This window comes from Hordeum vulgare, chromosome 2H, assembly GCF_904849725.1.
Source record: "Hordeum vulgare subsp. vulgare chromosome 2H, MorexV3_pseudomolecules_assembly, whole genome shotgun sequence".
Taxonomy (NCBI): Eukaryota; Viridiplantae; Streptophyta; class Magnoliopsida; order Poales; family Poaceae; genus Hordeum; species Hordeum vulgare.
Window position 1 is genome coordinate 26,921,753 of NC_058519.1, and position 16,331 is coordinate 26,938,083.

Sequence of the window (16,331 nt, forward strand, 5' to 3'; positions counted from 1 at the left end):
ACTGCCACATTCAGTTATTTATTACTGCCACATTCAATTTGGAAGCAAGGAGCTCCCATATTCATTTGATATGATGTCATTTTCTGCAATCAAATTATAGACAGAAAATGTACCTATTTTGTTTTCAATTGCAGAGATGACAAAAGAAATAATTTGACAACAAAAGCAGTGGGACACATTTTCGAGAGCATCGCTCGGAAATACACCCCCTTTAACAAGAGCACCTCCTCGGAAGAGGGGTCATCTGAGCGGTTCAACAGGCTTCCGAGGGCTCTTCTCCGAAAAGAATAACACCCTGGTAGTGCCATTCTTTTTCGAGAGCATGTACATCTCGGTAAAGGTAGCACTCCAGTAGTGGTATTCTTTTTCGAGAGCATGCACTGCCATGTGGGACACGCGGACCTACCTGTCAGGTTAGATTGTTTTGGTCATTTGTGGGTTGCCGAGCGGCCGTTCCTAGCTCGCGGTAAAGAAAATTGCATGTGACGGAGCCGTTAGATGCAAATGGACAAGCCACGTGACATCTCTTTGCCGTCTGGTGCTCTTGGCGTTTCTTCCGTTTATCGACTATGCCTTCTTGGTCTTGTCTTCTTCTTGGCAACAATATCTCGTTGCCATGTCCTTGTCTTTTCCATGAGCTACTCCCAGCATATGTCTGTTTGCCGAGTGTATGTGCTTTGGCCCTTAGCGAAGGATCAAACACTCGGCATACGCGGAAAATCTAGTAATGACAACAGGTTTTCCGGTCAGCGGCAAGAACATGGTAATGAATTTACACTTTTTTTCCTAAACATAATTATGGAATTTTGCTAGAAAATTGTTTAAAAAATCAAATTACAAACAAGATCAATGTAAGGGCTGCGATGTACAGTAACGATGCCCTCCCTGAAAAAAAAATCTAGTTCTAGTTGTGAGCACTTAGCAGAGAGGGCTCGTGATGAACAAGGTGCACGCCCCCAGTCAACAACGCATGCAACGTTACCCATGCATTTATTTCTTACTAGATCATTGATGGCGCGCATTGCTGCGCCCATCTATTTTGACTCTTAGTTGTTAGGGATAAAAAGTAACTTGTATACATATGTTTGTAATACATTTAAATATTGTGCTTGTCTCCTTCAATTTGCAGAATATAGTGGTATATAACTGAAGAGAGAGAAATAATAGGAATATAATGGTATGCAACTCAAGAGAGAAATTTAGTCTGGTTGATCTACAAAAAATTAGTGATCGAGAGTGTGATCTCTTTTTACTCCTAAAAAGACTCCCACAAAGGCTCCCATCACAATAACTAAAAAATAAATATATTAAGAAAAGACATCAGGAATATACGAGAGAAAAATAGGAAGTACAAATATTTTTAAACTTTTGGACAATATTATTATTTAAAAAATCCCAATGCGTTCTGAATAGTAATACTACAGTTATACAGTCTCAATGCGTTCTACACAGTAATACTACAATTATATACATTGTGATCCAAGGGATAAATATTGTTGCAACATCAGGAATATACGAGAGCAAAATAGGCAGTACAAATATTTTTGAACTTTTGGACAATATTATTATTTAAAAAATCCCAATGCGTTCTGAACAGTAATACTACAGTTATACAGTCCCAATGCGTTCTACACAGTAATACTACAATTATATGCATTGTGATCCAAGAAATAAATATTGTTGCATCGCGTCATGGTAGATGATTGAATGTGTACTTTCTCAGATGATGTCATAGAGTTCCGTCTGATCAACAATAATAGAAGTTCTATTAAGCTCAGTATCAAAATGCTAGTGGGTTGTTGCAAAACAATTGGTACATCTTAAGCAACTTAAAATTGCTTACATTGAAGTAAAGACAAAATACATGTTAGTGAGGCAAATCAATTGAGGAAATAGCTACGTAAGTACTGTCACAAGGAAGGAAACAATAATGACAACATTACCTACAAAACATTTTTGCTAGTATCTGTAAGAGAGCACCATCTATCAAATCAAAATCATAAATCGAGCTTGGCTTCCAGAACTGTCCTTACTATATCTTTGAAGCTGTGAAAATAAAATCTAGATCATGTGTAGCAAATGAGAATTGCATGAATTCGTTAAAGCTCAGCGCATGTGCATGTATGTAGATGTTCCTCTAATAATTATGATACCTTCCACACGCCAACGTTGGAGTAAAATTAGCCACTTGCTTTAAGACACGGCAAAATATTAAAATAAATTACTGCTATTATAATCATGTGATTTAACTTCTTTCAAAATAAGTTTATCCCATTTTGTAGCTCAGAGATACCTAAAGTAATGCGTGACAAAGATTGCAAACCAGACACTTGATGGTGCGTGAATGTTTAAGAATCTTTTGTTAAATATTGGAGTCTAATTTTTAAGGTCCCCTCTTTCCAGAACCTATGTGGCCTTGAACTAAGCACCAAACCAAAATGTGCAAGCCAAAACTAAGCTCAAGAATAACTAATGGGGTGGCATTCATGACAATTGATAGATATCAACATGCTTACACCATTCAATCAGTAAGCATTAGCCTTAATGTACACAAGGAGGCTATATGTATTAAATAGAGGATTTGCCCATCATTTGTAATTATCATTTAAAAGCATGAGAAACCAGTCGGCCTGCTCACAATCCAAAAAAATAGAAGTGCCTTAATCAACTATTTTACCATACCTTATATGATTCCAGATATTCTCACAAACCAGAAAAAAAGCAAGCTCAAACAGAATTGAAATAAGGTAGGAAAACCTCACATTCATGTGTATCATTAAGTAATAGTTATGTACCAGGGGTTGTGGTCATGTGGTAGGTGGCGCAAGTAGATGCACTAACGGTGGCGGTCTCTTTGTGCTCTGGCTCACAGCCTCTTTTGGTGCCTTCCTCAGTTGAACGGATCTTATATTACTGTATGACTCGATTTAGCATATGAGCATACTTGTATTGATTCTTTTATCAGAAATTCATGTAGTAATTAGTACTCTTAACATGTAGAAAACAACCAAGAAACATGTTACGGTATTGTCTCATTGGTAAGGAAAATACGTTACGAAGTCTATTTAAAATGATCTAATAATATATTTCACAGCTGGAACAGTGAACAGTGGTCTAGTAGTGAAACCCAAGCTACATATAATGGATAGGGATTGAACAATCACAACTGAAACCAGGGGGGTAAATGAGAAAGGATGTCTCACCTTTGTTTGAACGACGGCCATTCCAGAATGCATGTGGGCTTGAGATTCAGTTTTGTACTACAATTTACTGTCGATGGGAAAACTAAAATAAAGAAGTTAGTAATTAAATAGATACTTATTCTAGGCCTATACTACAAATGTGTTGGTGGGGTTGTTCAAGAAGATAGAACTAAAGAGCACAAAAGAAAAACATTTTTGAGCATCTTGGACGGATCTGTTTCGGTTTGCGCCTGGTGAACATGTTTGTAAGCAATAACAAAGGTACTGAAAATGACTTCTCATAAGTGATGACATGCATGTCAATAAAGCGATGAGCCCAATTTCTATATGATGATGTTCAAACAAGACTTGCGAAGCTATAGCAGCCTCATTTTCTTCAAGAACACCACAGGTGGTACACTTGCAGACAAGACTACGTCAATTCGTTAATTAATTGGTTTTTTTCAATTGCTAGCTAGACATTATACCACAGATCCCCTGAGATTAATCCTCAGCCATTGAATGAATCTGCACGATGTGAAACCATTTCAGAAGAGGGGTGAATGTTTGACACCAGCCGTCGTGGTACGTTACGGGTATGTACGTTGCTGTCTCTCAGCCGAGCCGCCGAGACCGAATCCCCTTTGAAGCTAGCGCCGCTCGTCCGCTGCCCCGCTGCTAGTCCACGTCATGGAAGACGGAGAGACGATGGGAAGAAGAGGGAGAGGCAGCGCCGTAGAGGCAAAGCGCACGTCGTGGAGCAGGGGCACGCCGAGGCGGCTGTTGACGAGGTACTGGCACATGTCGATCCACGGGTACCAGTGTTTGCTGCTCCTGGACGGAGGGGAAGCGCGGCTGGGCGATCAGGAGCTTCTTGACCTGCTGCTCCTGAACGGAGGGAAGCGCGGCTGGGCGCCGTCCTCGTGGCCGGGCGCGGGGGAGGCGATGACTAGGTACTGGTGCGTCGGCCAAACGGGCGCCGCGCGGTGGCAGTAGACGATGAGTAGCCACGGGGTGGCCAACAGCACGACGAGCAGGACGAGGCGCGGCCATAGTTTTAAATTTCAGTATAGAAAAAAATTCAGCACCAACCGAAATCACTGAAATTCAGTAATTTCAGTTTGCATTTCGGCCAAAGGGCCGAAATATTCATTTGAATTTAATTAAAAATTTGAAATTTTTGAAAAATATTTAAAAAATATTTGATTTCGAGTGTACTATTGAAATTGCTGAAATATTTTGGCCGAAACGTAATATTTCAGTGTCTACTGAAATTAATGAAATTCAGTGAATTTCATTGAAATACCACTGAAAATGAAAACCATGGGCGCAGCAGCCAGATCTCCACAGGGCATCCAGGCTCGGCTCCTTCCGCCGGTGTTTGTTTAAGAAGTTACTGTCATTTTACAACTGGATTAAAAATACTATCCTATGAGTGTATTCGATTGGAGACAAGTATAATACAAATGTAGAATATTACAAGGGTAGTATAAAAACTACATTCCAAACGGAGCCTAAGGGATAGTGAGTTGTATAATTACAAAGGTTATCAAAAATTAGTACTCAGTTATCATCTGAAATTTTCAAACACAATTTATGCTCGGAATAAAAATTTCTAAGATGCTTGAGATCTGAAGTTTGAAGATAGGCGTGATTCACGGCCCTATCTCTCTTGAACCAGTAGTAATCATCTTCAGCTCTCCATTTCATGGTTCATCCCATAGGATTCCACAGCTTGCCGTTCAGATGGCAAACTCATTTTGCAACTGACAACATGCAGCTAATCAGTAATTGCGGCCTCCCACGCAAAATCTTATCCTGGCATGAGCTCGTGTTGCACGAGGTGTACAGTACGAGTTACCCGTACGAGCGTTTATTTCTTACTGCCATCATATCTAAAAACGAGTGATTCCCTTGCTCGTGATGCACAACGGTGAGTCAGCACCAACAGTTCTCACCTTGTACGTATCCTAGCGTGTTCATGGTACATATGGCTGATCCTCACAAGCACAAAACACGTGGGAAGTGTCGGTCCATCTAAGCCTAGACACGCTTGCATTGGCCTTGGCTATCTATAAATAACACTCCCAACCTTCCTGTTATCACACACAGCAATACTAGCATCTCATAAGCCTACATACTCCCAACTCACCGGTCACCATGGCTACTTTCCAGATTACTCCCTGCGCCGCGTTTGTAGAAATCACTGAGCTCAACTTCAGCAACCTGTACCTTTTCCACACTTCCCTCGGTTCAAACCAAAATCAGTCAGTTATAATAGACTCGAATGCTACTACTGGTTTGGGTTCGACTGTTGTTAACAACTGGTCGATATGTGATGGCCCTAGCCCTGACGCCACTGTCGTTGCGCGTGCACAAGGCCTGCATATCTATGCTGGTAACTGGCAGAATACTTTCAGCATAACCTTTGAGATTGAAAGGTACGTACACACACAAACACATGGTTATATATACATTAGTTGTCGCAAAATTAGAAATCATGGTTATATATCTTTGTTAGGTGACACATTTTCATATACATTATAATTAGACTACATCTGATTCTATTATTAGGAAGTACCCTATTACAGTTTTTATGGGTGCATGATACATGTACTAACAATATATGAACATTGTACAGGTTTAAGGGGTCAACACTTCAAGTGATGGGGATATCTGTTGAAGAAGGCGAGTGGGCTATTGTTGGTGGGACGGGACAGTTTGCAATGGCAAATGGTGTCATTCATAAAAAGCTCCATGAACAAAGGAGTGACGGTAACATCATAGAACTCACAATCCATGGATTTTGTCCCGTGTTGAAATCAGAGGTTAGTTGAACACCCCACATATTTATTTGAAGATATAGATATCAATTTTTGCGCACATTGATCCTTTTATTTAACAAAAATATCATATAATCGTTATACCGTGTAGAGCCTTCTCACAAAGCTTGGACCATGGGGTGGAAATGGAGGGGGTGATAAAGACATTTTAGAGGCAGTACCAAGGCGTCTGGAGAGCATCACTGTTAGCAGCGGCTCAATTGTTGATTCAATCAAATTTTCTTATGTTGACCAGACTGGACAGAAGCACAACGCTGGACCCTGGGGAGGTTCGGGAGGAAATCAAAACACGGTCAGTGGACCCCGAAGAAATATTTATGGAATTTTCACACTTGCATATATAAGCAACTAATCGTACTTCTCTTTTTCGTTCCAATGCAGTTTGTGCTCGGCGCTTCTGAATTTATGAAGGAAGTTTCTGGAACATTCGGCATTTATGACAAAGACCGACACAACATAATAACTTCCTTGAAATTTATCACGAATGTGAAGACGTACGGGCCTTTCGGAGAAGCGAAGGGAACCCCTTTCACCATACCCGCGCAGAAGAATAGCAGCATCGTTGGGTTCTTCGGGCGTAGCGGTATATATCTTGATGCGCTTGGTGTCTACGTGCGCCCACTCTAAGCAATAGAGGCTAGTATTTCTTTTCAATTCGAATAAGAAGATGAGATCGAGTAGTCCTTCTACTCCAGAAGATCCTATGTAGCCGCCATGTAGGCCTTTAATACTCTTTGGTGTGATGAATAAAAGTATCTGTTTTTTAATATGTGTGCGATGTGTTTGGTGTAATAATAGTACAAAAAATATTTTTTTGAAAAGGAAAGACTAAGCACCAAACAGGATAAAATAAAAATAAAACAATAGTAAAAGAACAACAAAGCAGGAAATAATAACGGGAAAATCTAACTAACTGCGCTGCATATTGTTATTAGCGTGCGGCAGCTGGCACACTCTTCGTCATGCATGCATGCAGATTTGTTTTGAATGACCGAAATTTAAAAAGTGTTATCGATCGATGATCCGTTTTCGCCACTGATTTTATCGCGACGAGATCTTCAAAACTAGATCCCATGTCGACATGTTTCGACAACTTTTTTGTTTCTCGTACTTACCACATTTGTTGCACTTACTTGTCATATTAGTAAGTACTTACTTGTGTGATAAAAATAACTTAATCGTCATATTATTTGGAAATTGCGTATAAATATGACATCTCGACATAATCAAACGAGCAAGCACAAACAACTTTTTTTAGGCGATCACGCGCAAAAATATGACAACTCAACATATTTAAAACCGATGACCACAAGAAATCTTTTTTGGTCATCGTTTGTAAATATGACAACTTGGCACAGTAAAACTAAGAAGCATACAAAATAGTTTTCTGGCAAATTTATATGTAAATATGACAAGTTGACATATTTAATTTGACAAACACAACCTACTACATGCTTTTTATATCATGTATGATGAAAACTACTACAAGGCTTTGTACAAAATCAATATTAAAAAATGACAATCAAGTTATTTTTTTAGACAAGTAAGTGGTTAATGATATGGCAAGTGAGTCAAAAAATGTGGCAAGTATGAACGAAAAAAATAGTTGACGGAACATGTCGACATGGGATCTAGTTTCGAAGAACTCGTCGCGAGAAAGTCAATGATGAAAACGGATCATCGATTGAATTAACGGTTTTGTAGATAAAACTTTTTGAATTTCAAACATCAAAGTGAATCTTGCATATGGTAGGTCGTGCTTAGTTTGTTGGAGCCGCCGCACGGCAAGGCTTTCCTGCGGCGCCGCTCCCTAGTCCGGTCCAATAATAACATGGCTGCCTGAAACCCATGGCCCTACCATAGTTATCTGAAAGATTGAATTCAGTCTGGAAGGGTAGCAAAAGGTTTCTTTTTTGCTCTGTGCACCATCAATTGAAGCTATGTTTTGAATCAGCACATGTACCATATAAACTGGGGGTGATGTTGAAAATGAAGTCACTCCTTGTATTCCACCCTCAAAAGATATCCTGCCAAAAGTCTGTAGAAGTTAATCATGTTGTTTCTTTAGGATTAGGAAAGAAAGCAAACCGAGTCCTAGTAGTATTAGGATTCCTAGTCCTAGTCTATTTTCATAGTCCCTTGTGGACGTGTATAAAAGACACCCTAGGGGTGTTGATTGTAACACCAGAAAAACGAAAAGCAATACAAAGCAAAGGCTCGACACGGGCCTTTAGCCATCTAATCCATCGATCAGTTTTATTCGTGTCGCTAGTTACGCAAGTTCCGTCAAGTAGCCGGCCAAAGCAAGAATCGCATTGGCACGCCTGTACAGCTGCATACGCACGTTCAAAAGCCAACAATTTGTATCTAGAGCCTCGACGATCTACGATCTACGATGACGGACAGCGACGCTGAGTCGGTCAAGTCCGGCAAAGGTGGTCCGAAGGCGAACAAGAACGGCGACAAGGTGAAGAAGGGCGGCAAGTCAGCAACGAGTGATGGAGGAACGAGCGGCGCCAACGTCCAGGCGCATCGCAACATCCCCATCCAGTACCCGATGCTCACCGACGCCAACTATGGCGTGTGGGCGGTGAAGATGAAGATTATTCTCCGAACCCTTCGAGTGTGGCAGGCAATCACGGACGACGACGTCGATGACGAGTCCGACGAAGGTGCCATGGCCGCCATTGCCCAGTCCGTGCCGGATTTCGTGCTAATGACATTGGCGGAGTTCGAGACGGCAAGAGAGGCGTGGAACGCACTCAAGGAGATGAGGATCGGAGAAGTTCGTGTCACCAAGGCTCGGGCACAAGTGCTGAAGCACCAATTTCACAAGTTGCAGATGGAGGAAACTGAATCGGTGAACGACTATGCCATGCGTCTTACTACTTTCGTGGAAGAGATCCGCGCGCTTGGTGCAAAGCTCGAGGAGACCGAGATTGTGGAGAAATTTTTCAATTCAGTGACTGACAAATTCACGTACATCATCAGCACGCTCGAGCAGCTTTACGACATCGACGACATGACCATAACGGAGGCGATCGGACTCCTGCGGACGTGGGAAGAGAATGCTCGTGGCTGTCGAAAAGGCAAAGGAGGAGGTAGTGACCAACTCATGTACTCGCGCGCAGATTGGGAGGCCCCAAGTAGCAAAGGAAGGCGTGACGGTGGCGAAGGCTCAAGCAACACGAAGGGCGATGGACAAACCGGAAAAGGCAAAGGAAAAGGCAAACCACAAGGTCGTGGTAAGGCGGGCCAATCTAAAGAGCAGAAACCACGGAACTTGGACTTGTCCGAGGTCAAGTGCTATAACTGCAATAAGATGGGTCACTTTGCGAAGGATTGTCCAAAGCCTAACAAGCGGGAGATCAAGGCAAATTTGGCAAAGCAGGAAGACGAAGGTCCAGGTCTTCTGATGGCCGAAGTTTGTGATCTCGCTGAAACGGTGGTTGTGAAACCAAGCCGGAAGTTGCTACTTCATGAGGAAAAAGTGACACCAAAGTTATCCGGTGATCAGAACGTGTCGTGGTATCTCGACACGGGTGCCAGTAACCACATGACGGGGTGCAAGGAGAAATTCCTCGAGATGGAATACGATGTTGAAGGCTCGGTCAAGTTCGGTGATGGTTCAGCTGTGGAGATTTGCGGGCAAGGATCTGTCCTCTTTGAGGGTCTCACAGGCGAACATCGCATACTCACCGGAGTGTACTACATCCCATGGCTGCGCAACAACATCATCTCTATTGGGAAGCTTGACGAGAATGGATGCAAGGTGAATATCGAGAGCGGAGTGATGACGATATTCGACAACCTCCGAAACGTGCTAGCTCGTGTTAATCGCACACGGAATAGGCTATATATCCTCAACCTTGATCAATCTCAACCAGAGTGTTGGCTCGCCAAGAGTGACGATGATTCGTGGTTATGGCATGCTAGATTTGGACACGTTAACTTCTACGCCTTGAAGAAGATGTCAAATATGGAGATGGTATCCGGGATGCCAGTTATCGACCATGTTGATCGAGTATGTGACGGGTGCTTGGTTGGAAAACAGCACCGCAGGCCATTCCCTGCTCAGTCTACCTATCGTGCAAGTGATGCACTCGAGCTGCTCCATGGTGATCTATGTGGCCCTATCACCCCGGGAACTCACGCTGGAAAGAAGTATTTCTTCCTTGTGGTAGACGACTACTCGAGATATATGTGGGTCATTCTCCTACGGTCTAAAGATGAGGCGTTTGAAGCATTGAAGAAGCTAAAGGCTGCAACAGAGATGGAACACAAGCTCAAGGTTTGCGCTCTACGGACAGATCGCGGCGGAGAGTTTACGTCGAATGAGTTCAACGACTACTGCGAGAAGATTGGCATAAAGAGGTTCCTCACGGCACCTTACACGCCACAGCAGAATGGGGTCGTTGAAAGGCGCAATCGAACCGTCGTTGACATGGCAAGGAGTTTACTCAAGAGCAAGAACCTGCCGGGGACTTTTTGGGGAGAAGTTGTCTCGACGGCGGTCTATCTTCTCAACCGGGCTCCAACGAAGGCGGTGATCGGCAAGACTCCGTATGAAGCAATTTACGGACGTAAGCCGAATGTGTCTCATCTACGGACATTCGGGTGCGTGGCACATGTGAAGACGGCGGAGCCGCACCTCTCAAAGCTTGCCGATCGTAGCACCAAGATGGTGTTCATCGGATACGAGAGCAGTTCTGGCACAAAGGCATACCGTTTCTACGATCCACAAACCAAGCGTCTACGGATTTCACGCGACGTCGTGTTTGAAGAAAACCAAGCGTGGAATTGGAGCGCCACAGCCGACGATGCTCCAAACAGTAACATATTTGCAGTTGAATTTCCAACTGATGATGATGCAGGGAAGGATGTCCAGGTGGTTGGCAAGACGCCCAACCAAGGTGACCACAATGGTAGTGATCATCATGGTGCCGACACCGACGACGACGCGCATAGGTCGCAAGGAGATGGCGACAACGCCGCGCACGACACAGGCGGAGATCTCGACGACAACATCGACAACGAGGCGCATAGTGACGACGACAATCAAGATGATGGTCACGGTCACGACGACTACGCCGACGACACGGATGTCGATGACACACCAAGGTCTCAGTCGTCTTCCTCAAGTGCATCAACACCGACACAATTTGTGTCGCCTCCTTCGCAAGCCACAACGGATTCCTCAGGGCCTCGTCGCTACAAGACCCTCAAGAAAGTCTACAAGTACACAAAGCCAGTTACGCTCGAGTACTCCGGACTATGTCTGTTCGGAGTTGAGGAGCCGGCGAACTTCGTTGAGGCGAGCAAAAGTCCTAGCTGGACGCACGCCATGGATGAGGAGATGAAGGCAATTGAGAGCAATGGCACGTGGACTTTGGTAACCCCACCTCCAAACCAAAAGACGATAGGTTTGAAGTGGGTTTACAAGTTAAAGAAGGACACGGAGGGTGCCATTGTGAAGTACAAGGCAAGACTCGTTGCAAAGGGCTACGTACAACGTCAAGGAGTGGACTATGATGAGGTGTTTGCACCGGTTGCTCGAATCGAGACGGTGAGAGTGCTCCTAGCTTTGGCAGCACAAGAGGACTGGAAGGTTCGTCATATGGATGTTAAATCCGCTTTCCTCAACGGCGATCTCACAGAAGAAGTGTATGTGGAACAACCCCTCGGCTACGAGAAGAAAGGCGAAGAAGGGAAAGTTTACAAGCTCAAGAAGGCACTTTACGGGTTGAAGCAAGCGCCAAGAGCTTGGAACACAAAGTTAGACCGAAGTCTGGTCTCGCTCGGGTTCAAGAGATGTCCCCTCGAGTACGCAGTCTATACAAAGAACTCCAAAGGCTCAAACCTGCTAGTTGAAGTTTATGTCGACGATCTGATTATCACCGGAGATAGCGTACAAGAAATTGAACGTTTCAAGACGCAAATGAAGAACAAGTTTAGCATGAGTGATCTGGGATTACTCAGCTATTACTTGGGCATCGAAGTGAAGCAAAGCTCCGGAGAGATTTCCCTATGTCAATCGGCTTATGCGGTCAAGTTATTGGAAAAGTGTGGCATGTCCGATTGCTACGAGACACAAGTTCCAATGGACCAACGTCACAAGTTGAGCAAGCGTGGCTCAAATCCGCCGGTGGACACCACAATGTATCGAAGCGTTGTGGGCAGCCTAAGATATTTGGTGCATACCCGACCTGACTTGGCTTATTCAGTCGGGATCGTGAGTCGTTTCATGGAGAATCCGACAACCGAGCACATGAGCGCGGTCAATCAAATCTTGCGCTATGCGAAAGGCACCATTAATATTTGTTGCACGTACAGAAAGGGAAAGGAAGGATTGATCCTTCGTGGATATTCATATAGTGACATGGCAGGTGATGTTGATGACCGAAAGAGCACAACGGGCATGGTTTTCTACCATGGCCCGAATCCGATTAGCTTGAATTCTTAGAAGCAAAAGGTGGTGGCATTGTCTTCATGCGAGGAAGAATACATAGCGGCAAGCACGGCGGCTTGTCAAGCAGTGTGGCTGAGAAGACTCCTAGCTATTCTTGCAAAGCGGGAGGTGCAGAAGGTGTCACTGAAGATCGATAACCAAGCTGCAATCTCGTTGTGCAAAAATCCGGTTCATCACGAAAGGAGCAAGCACAAAGATACCCGGTTCCACCATATCCGAGAGTGCATTGAAGAAGGGTTGACCGAGGTTCAACATGTGAACACGAAAGACCAACTTGCCGATATTTTCACCAAGTCCCTCGGTCGACAGAAGTTCATCGAGATGAGCAGGAAAGTCGGAGTACAAGAAGTGAAGTCAAGCAACAAGATTAAGGAGGTGAATGTAGAAGTTAATCATGTTGTTTATTTAGGATTAGGAAAGAAAGCCAAACCGAGTCCTAGTAGTATTAGGATTCCTAGTCCTAGTCTATTTCCATAGTCCCTTGTGGACGTGTATAAAAGACACCCTAGGGGTGTTGATTGTAACACCAGAAAAACGAAACGCAATACAAAGCAAAGGCTCGACACGGGCCTTTAGCCATCTAATCCATCGATCAGTTTTATTCGTGTCGCTAGTTACGCAAGTTCCGTCAAGTAGCCGGCCAAAGCAAGAATCGCGTAGGCACGCCTGTACAGCTGCATACGCACGTTCAAAAGCCAACAATTGGTATCTAGAGCCTCGACGATCTACGATGGCGGACAGCGACGCTGAGTCGGTCAGGTCCGGCAAAGGTGGTCCGAAGGCGAACAAGAACGGTGACAAGGTGAAGAAGGGCGGCAAGTCAGCAACGATTGGTGGAGGAACGAGCGGCGCCAACGTCCAGGCGCATCGCAACATCCCCATCCAGTACCCGATGCTCACCGACGCCAACTATGGCGTGTGGGCGGTGAAGATGAAGATTATTCTCCGAACCCTTCGAGTGTGGCAGGCAATCACGGACGACGACGTCGATGACGAGTCCGACGAAGGTGCCATGGCCGCCATTGCCCAGTCCGTGCCGGATTTCGTGCTAATGACATTGGCGGAGTTTGAGACGGCAAGAGAGGCGTGGAACGCACTCAAGGAGATGAGGATCGGAGAAGATCGTGTCACCAAGGCTCGGGCACAAGTGCTGAAGTGCCAATTTCACAAGTTGCAGATGGAGGAAACTGAATCGGTGAACGACTATGCCATGCGTCTTACTACTTTGGTGGGAGAGATCCGCGCGCTTGGTGCAAAGCTCGAGGAGACCGAGATTGTGGAGAAATTTTTCAATTCAGTGACTGACAAATTCACGTACATCATCGGCACGCTCGAGCAGCTTTACGACATCGACGACATGACCATAACGGAGGCGATCGGACTCCTGTGGACGTGCGAAGAGAATGCTCGTGGCTGTCGAAAAGGCAAAGGAGGAGGTAGTGACCAACTCATGTACTCGCCCGCAGATTGGGAGGCCCCAAGTAGCAAAGGAAGGTGTGACGGTGGCGAAGGCTCAAGCAACACGAAGGGCGATGGACAAACCGGAAAAGGCAAAGGAAAAGGCAAACCACAAGGTCGTGGTAAGGCGGGCCAATCTAAAGAGCAGAAACCACGGAACTTGGACTTGTCCGAGGTCAAGTGCTATAACTGCAATAAGATGGGTCACTTTGCGAAGGATTGTCCAAAGCCTAACAAGCGGGAGATCAAGGCAAATTTGGCAAAGCAGGAAGACGAAGGTCCAGGTCTTCTGATGGCCGAAGTTTGTGATCTCGCTGAAATGGTGGTTGTGAAACCAAGCCGGAAGGTGCTACTTCATGAGGAAAAAGTGACACCAAAGTTATCCAATGATCAGAACGTGTCGTGGTATCTCGACACGGGTGCCAGTAACCACATGACGGGGTGCAAGGAGAAATTCCTCGAGCTGGAATACGATGTTGAAGGCTCGGTCAAGTTCGGTGATGTTTCAGCTGTGGAGATTTGCGGGCAAGGATCTGTCCTCTTTGAGGGTCTCACAAGCGAACATCGCATACTCACCGGAGTATACTACATCCCACGGCTGCGCAACAACATCATCTCTATTGGGAAGCTTGACGAGAATGGATGCAAGGTGAATATCGAGAGCGGAGTGATGACGATATTCGACAACCTCCGAAACGTGCTAGCTCGTGTTAATCGCACACGGAATAGGCTATATATCCTCAACCTTGATCAATCTCAACCAGAGTGTTGGCTCGCCAAGAGTGATGATGATTCGTGGTTATGGCATGCTAGATTTGGACACGTTAACTTCTACGCCTTGAAGAAGATGTCAAAGATGGAGATGGTATCCGGGATGCCAGTTATCGACCATGTTGATCGAGTATGTGACGGGTGCTTGGTTGGAAAACAGCACCGCAGGCCATTCCCTGCTCAGTCTACCTATCGTGCAAGTGATGCACTCGAGCTGCTCCATGGTGATCTATGTGGCCCTATCACCCCGGGAACTCACGCTGGAAAGAAGTATTTCTTCCTTGTGGTAGACGACTACTCGAGATATATGTGGGTCATTCTCCTACGGTCTAAAGATGAGGCGTTTGAAGCATTGAAGAAGCTGAAGGCTGCAACAGAGATGGAACACAAGCTGAAGGTTCGCGCTCTACGGACAGATCGCGGCGGAGAGTTTACGTCGAATGAGTTCAACGACTACTGCGAGAAGATTGGCATAAAGAGGTTCCTCACGGCACCTTACACGCCACAGCAGAATGGGGTCGTTGAAAGGCGCAATCGAACCGTCGTTGGCATGGCAAGGAGTTTACTCAAGAGCAAGAACCTGCCGGGGACTTTTTGGTGAGAAGTTGTCTCGACGGCGGTCTATCTTCTCAACCGGGCTCCAACGAAGGCGGTGATCAGCAAGACTCCGTATGAAGCAATTTACGGACGTAAGCCGAATGTGTCTCATCTACGGACATTCGGGTGCGTGGCACATGTGAAGACGGCGGAGCCGCACCTCTCAAAGCTTGCCGATCGTAGCACCAAGATGGTGTTCATCGGATACGAGAGCAGTTCTGGCAACAAGGCATACCGTTTCTACGATCCACAAACCAAGCGTCTACGGATTTCACGTGTCGTCGTGTTTCAAGAAAACCAAGCGTCGAATTGGAGCGCCACAGCCGACGATGCTCCAAACAGTAACATATTTGCAGTTGAATTTCCAACTGATGATGATGCAGGGAAGGATGTCCAGGTGGTTGGCAAGACGCCCAACCAAGGTGACCACAATGGTAGTGATCATCATGGTGCCGACACCGACGACGACGCGCATAGGTCGCAAGGAGATGGCGACAACGCCGCGCACGACACAGGCGGAGATCTCGACGACAACATCGACAACGAGGCGCATAGTGACGACGACAATCAAGATGATGGTCACGGTCACGACGACTACGCCGACGACACGGATGTCGATGACACACCAAGGTCTCAGCCGTCTTCCTCAAGTGCATCAACACCGACACAATTTGTGTCGCCTCCTTCGCAAGCCACAACGGATTCCTCAGGGCCTCGTCGCTACAAGACCCTCAAGAAAGACTACAAGTACACAAAGCCAGTTACGCTCGAGTACTCCGGACTATGTCTGTTCAGAGTTGAGGAGCCGGCGAACTTCGTAGAGGCGAGCAAAAGTCCTAGCTGGACGCAGGCCATGGATGAGGAGATGAAGGCAATTGAGAGCAATGGCACGTGGACTTTGGTAACCCCACCTCCAAACCAAAAGACGATAGGTTTGAAGTGGGTTTACAAGTTAAAGAAGGACACGGAGGGTGCCATTGTGAAGTACAAGGCAAGACTCGTTGCAAAGGG

General features: G+C 45.4%; 1 protein-coding gene across 1 annotated transcript; it reads left to right on the plus strand.

Annotated features, from left to right (window-relative positions):
- The first annotated feature begins 5,280 nt into the window (after positions 1–5,280).
- Positions 5,281–6,792, plus strand: LOC123424597 (jacalin-related lectin 10-like). The gene is made up of 4 exons (XM_045108239.1): positions 5,281–5,623; positions 5,824–6,010; positions 6,117–6,317; positions 6,407–6,792. The coding sequence occupies exons 1-4, from the start codon at positions 5,343–5,345 to the stop codon at positions 6,650–6,652; spliced, it is 915 nt and encodes a 304-aa protein (XP_044964174.1). The 5' UTR covers positions 5,281–5,342; the 3' UTR covers positions 6,653–6,792.
- The last annotated feature ends 9,539 nt before the right edge of the window (positions 6,793–16,331 follow it).

Coding starts and splice junctions, on each gene's coding strand:
- LOC123424597 (XM_045108239.1), top strand. CDS start 5,343: ATGGCTACTTTCCAGATTACTCCCTGCGCCGCGTTTGTAGAAATCACT. Junction 5,624..5,823: donor ATAACCTTTGAGATTGAAAG/GTACGTACACAC, acceptor AACATTGTACAG/GTTTAAGGGGTCAACACTTC. Junction 6,011..6,116: donor GTCCCGTGTTGAAATCAGAG/GTTAGTTGAACA, acceptor TATACCGTGTAG/AGCCTTCTCACAAAGCTTGG.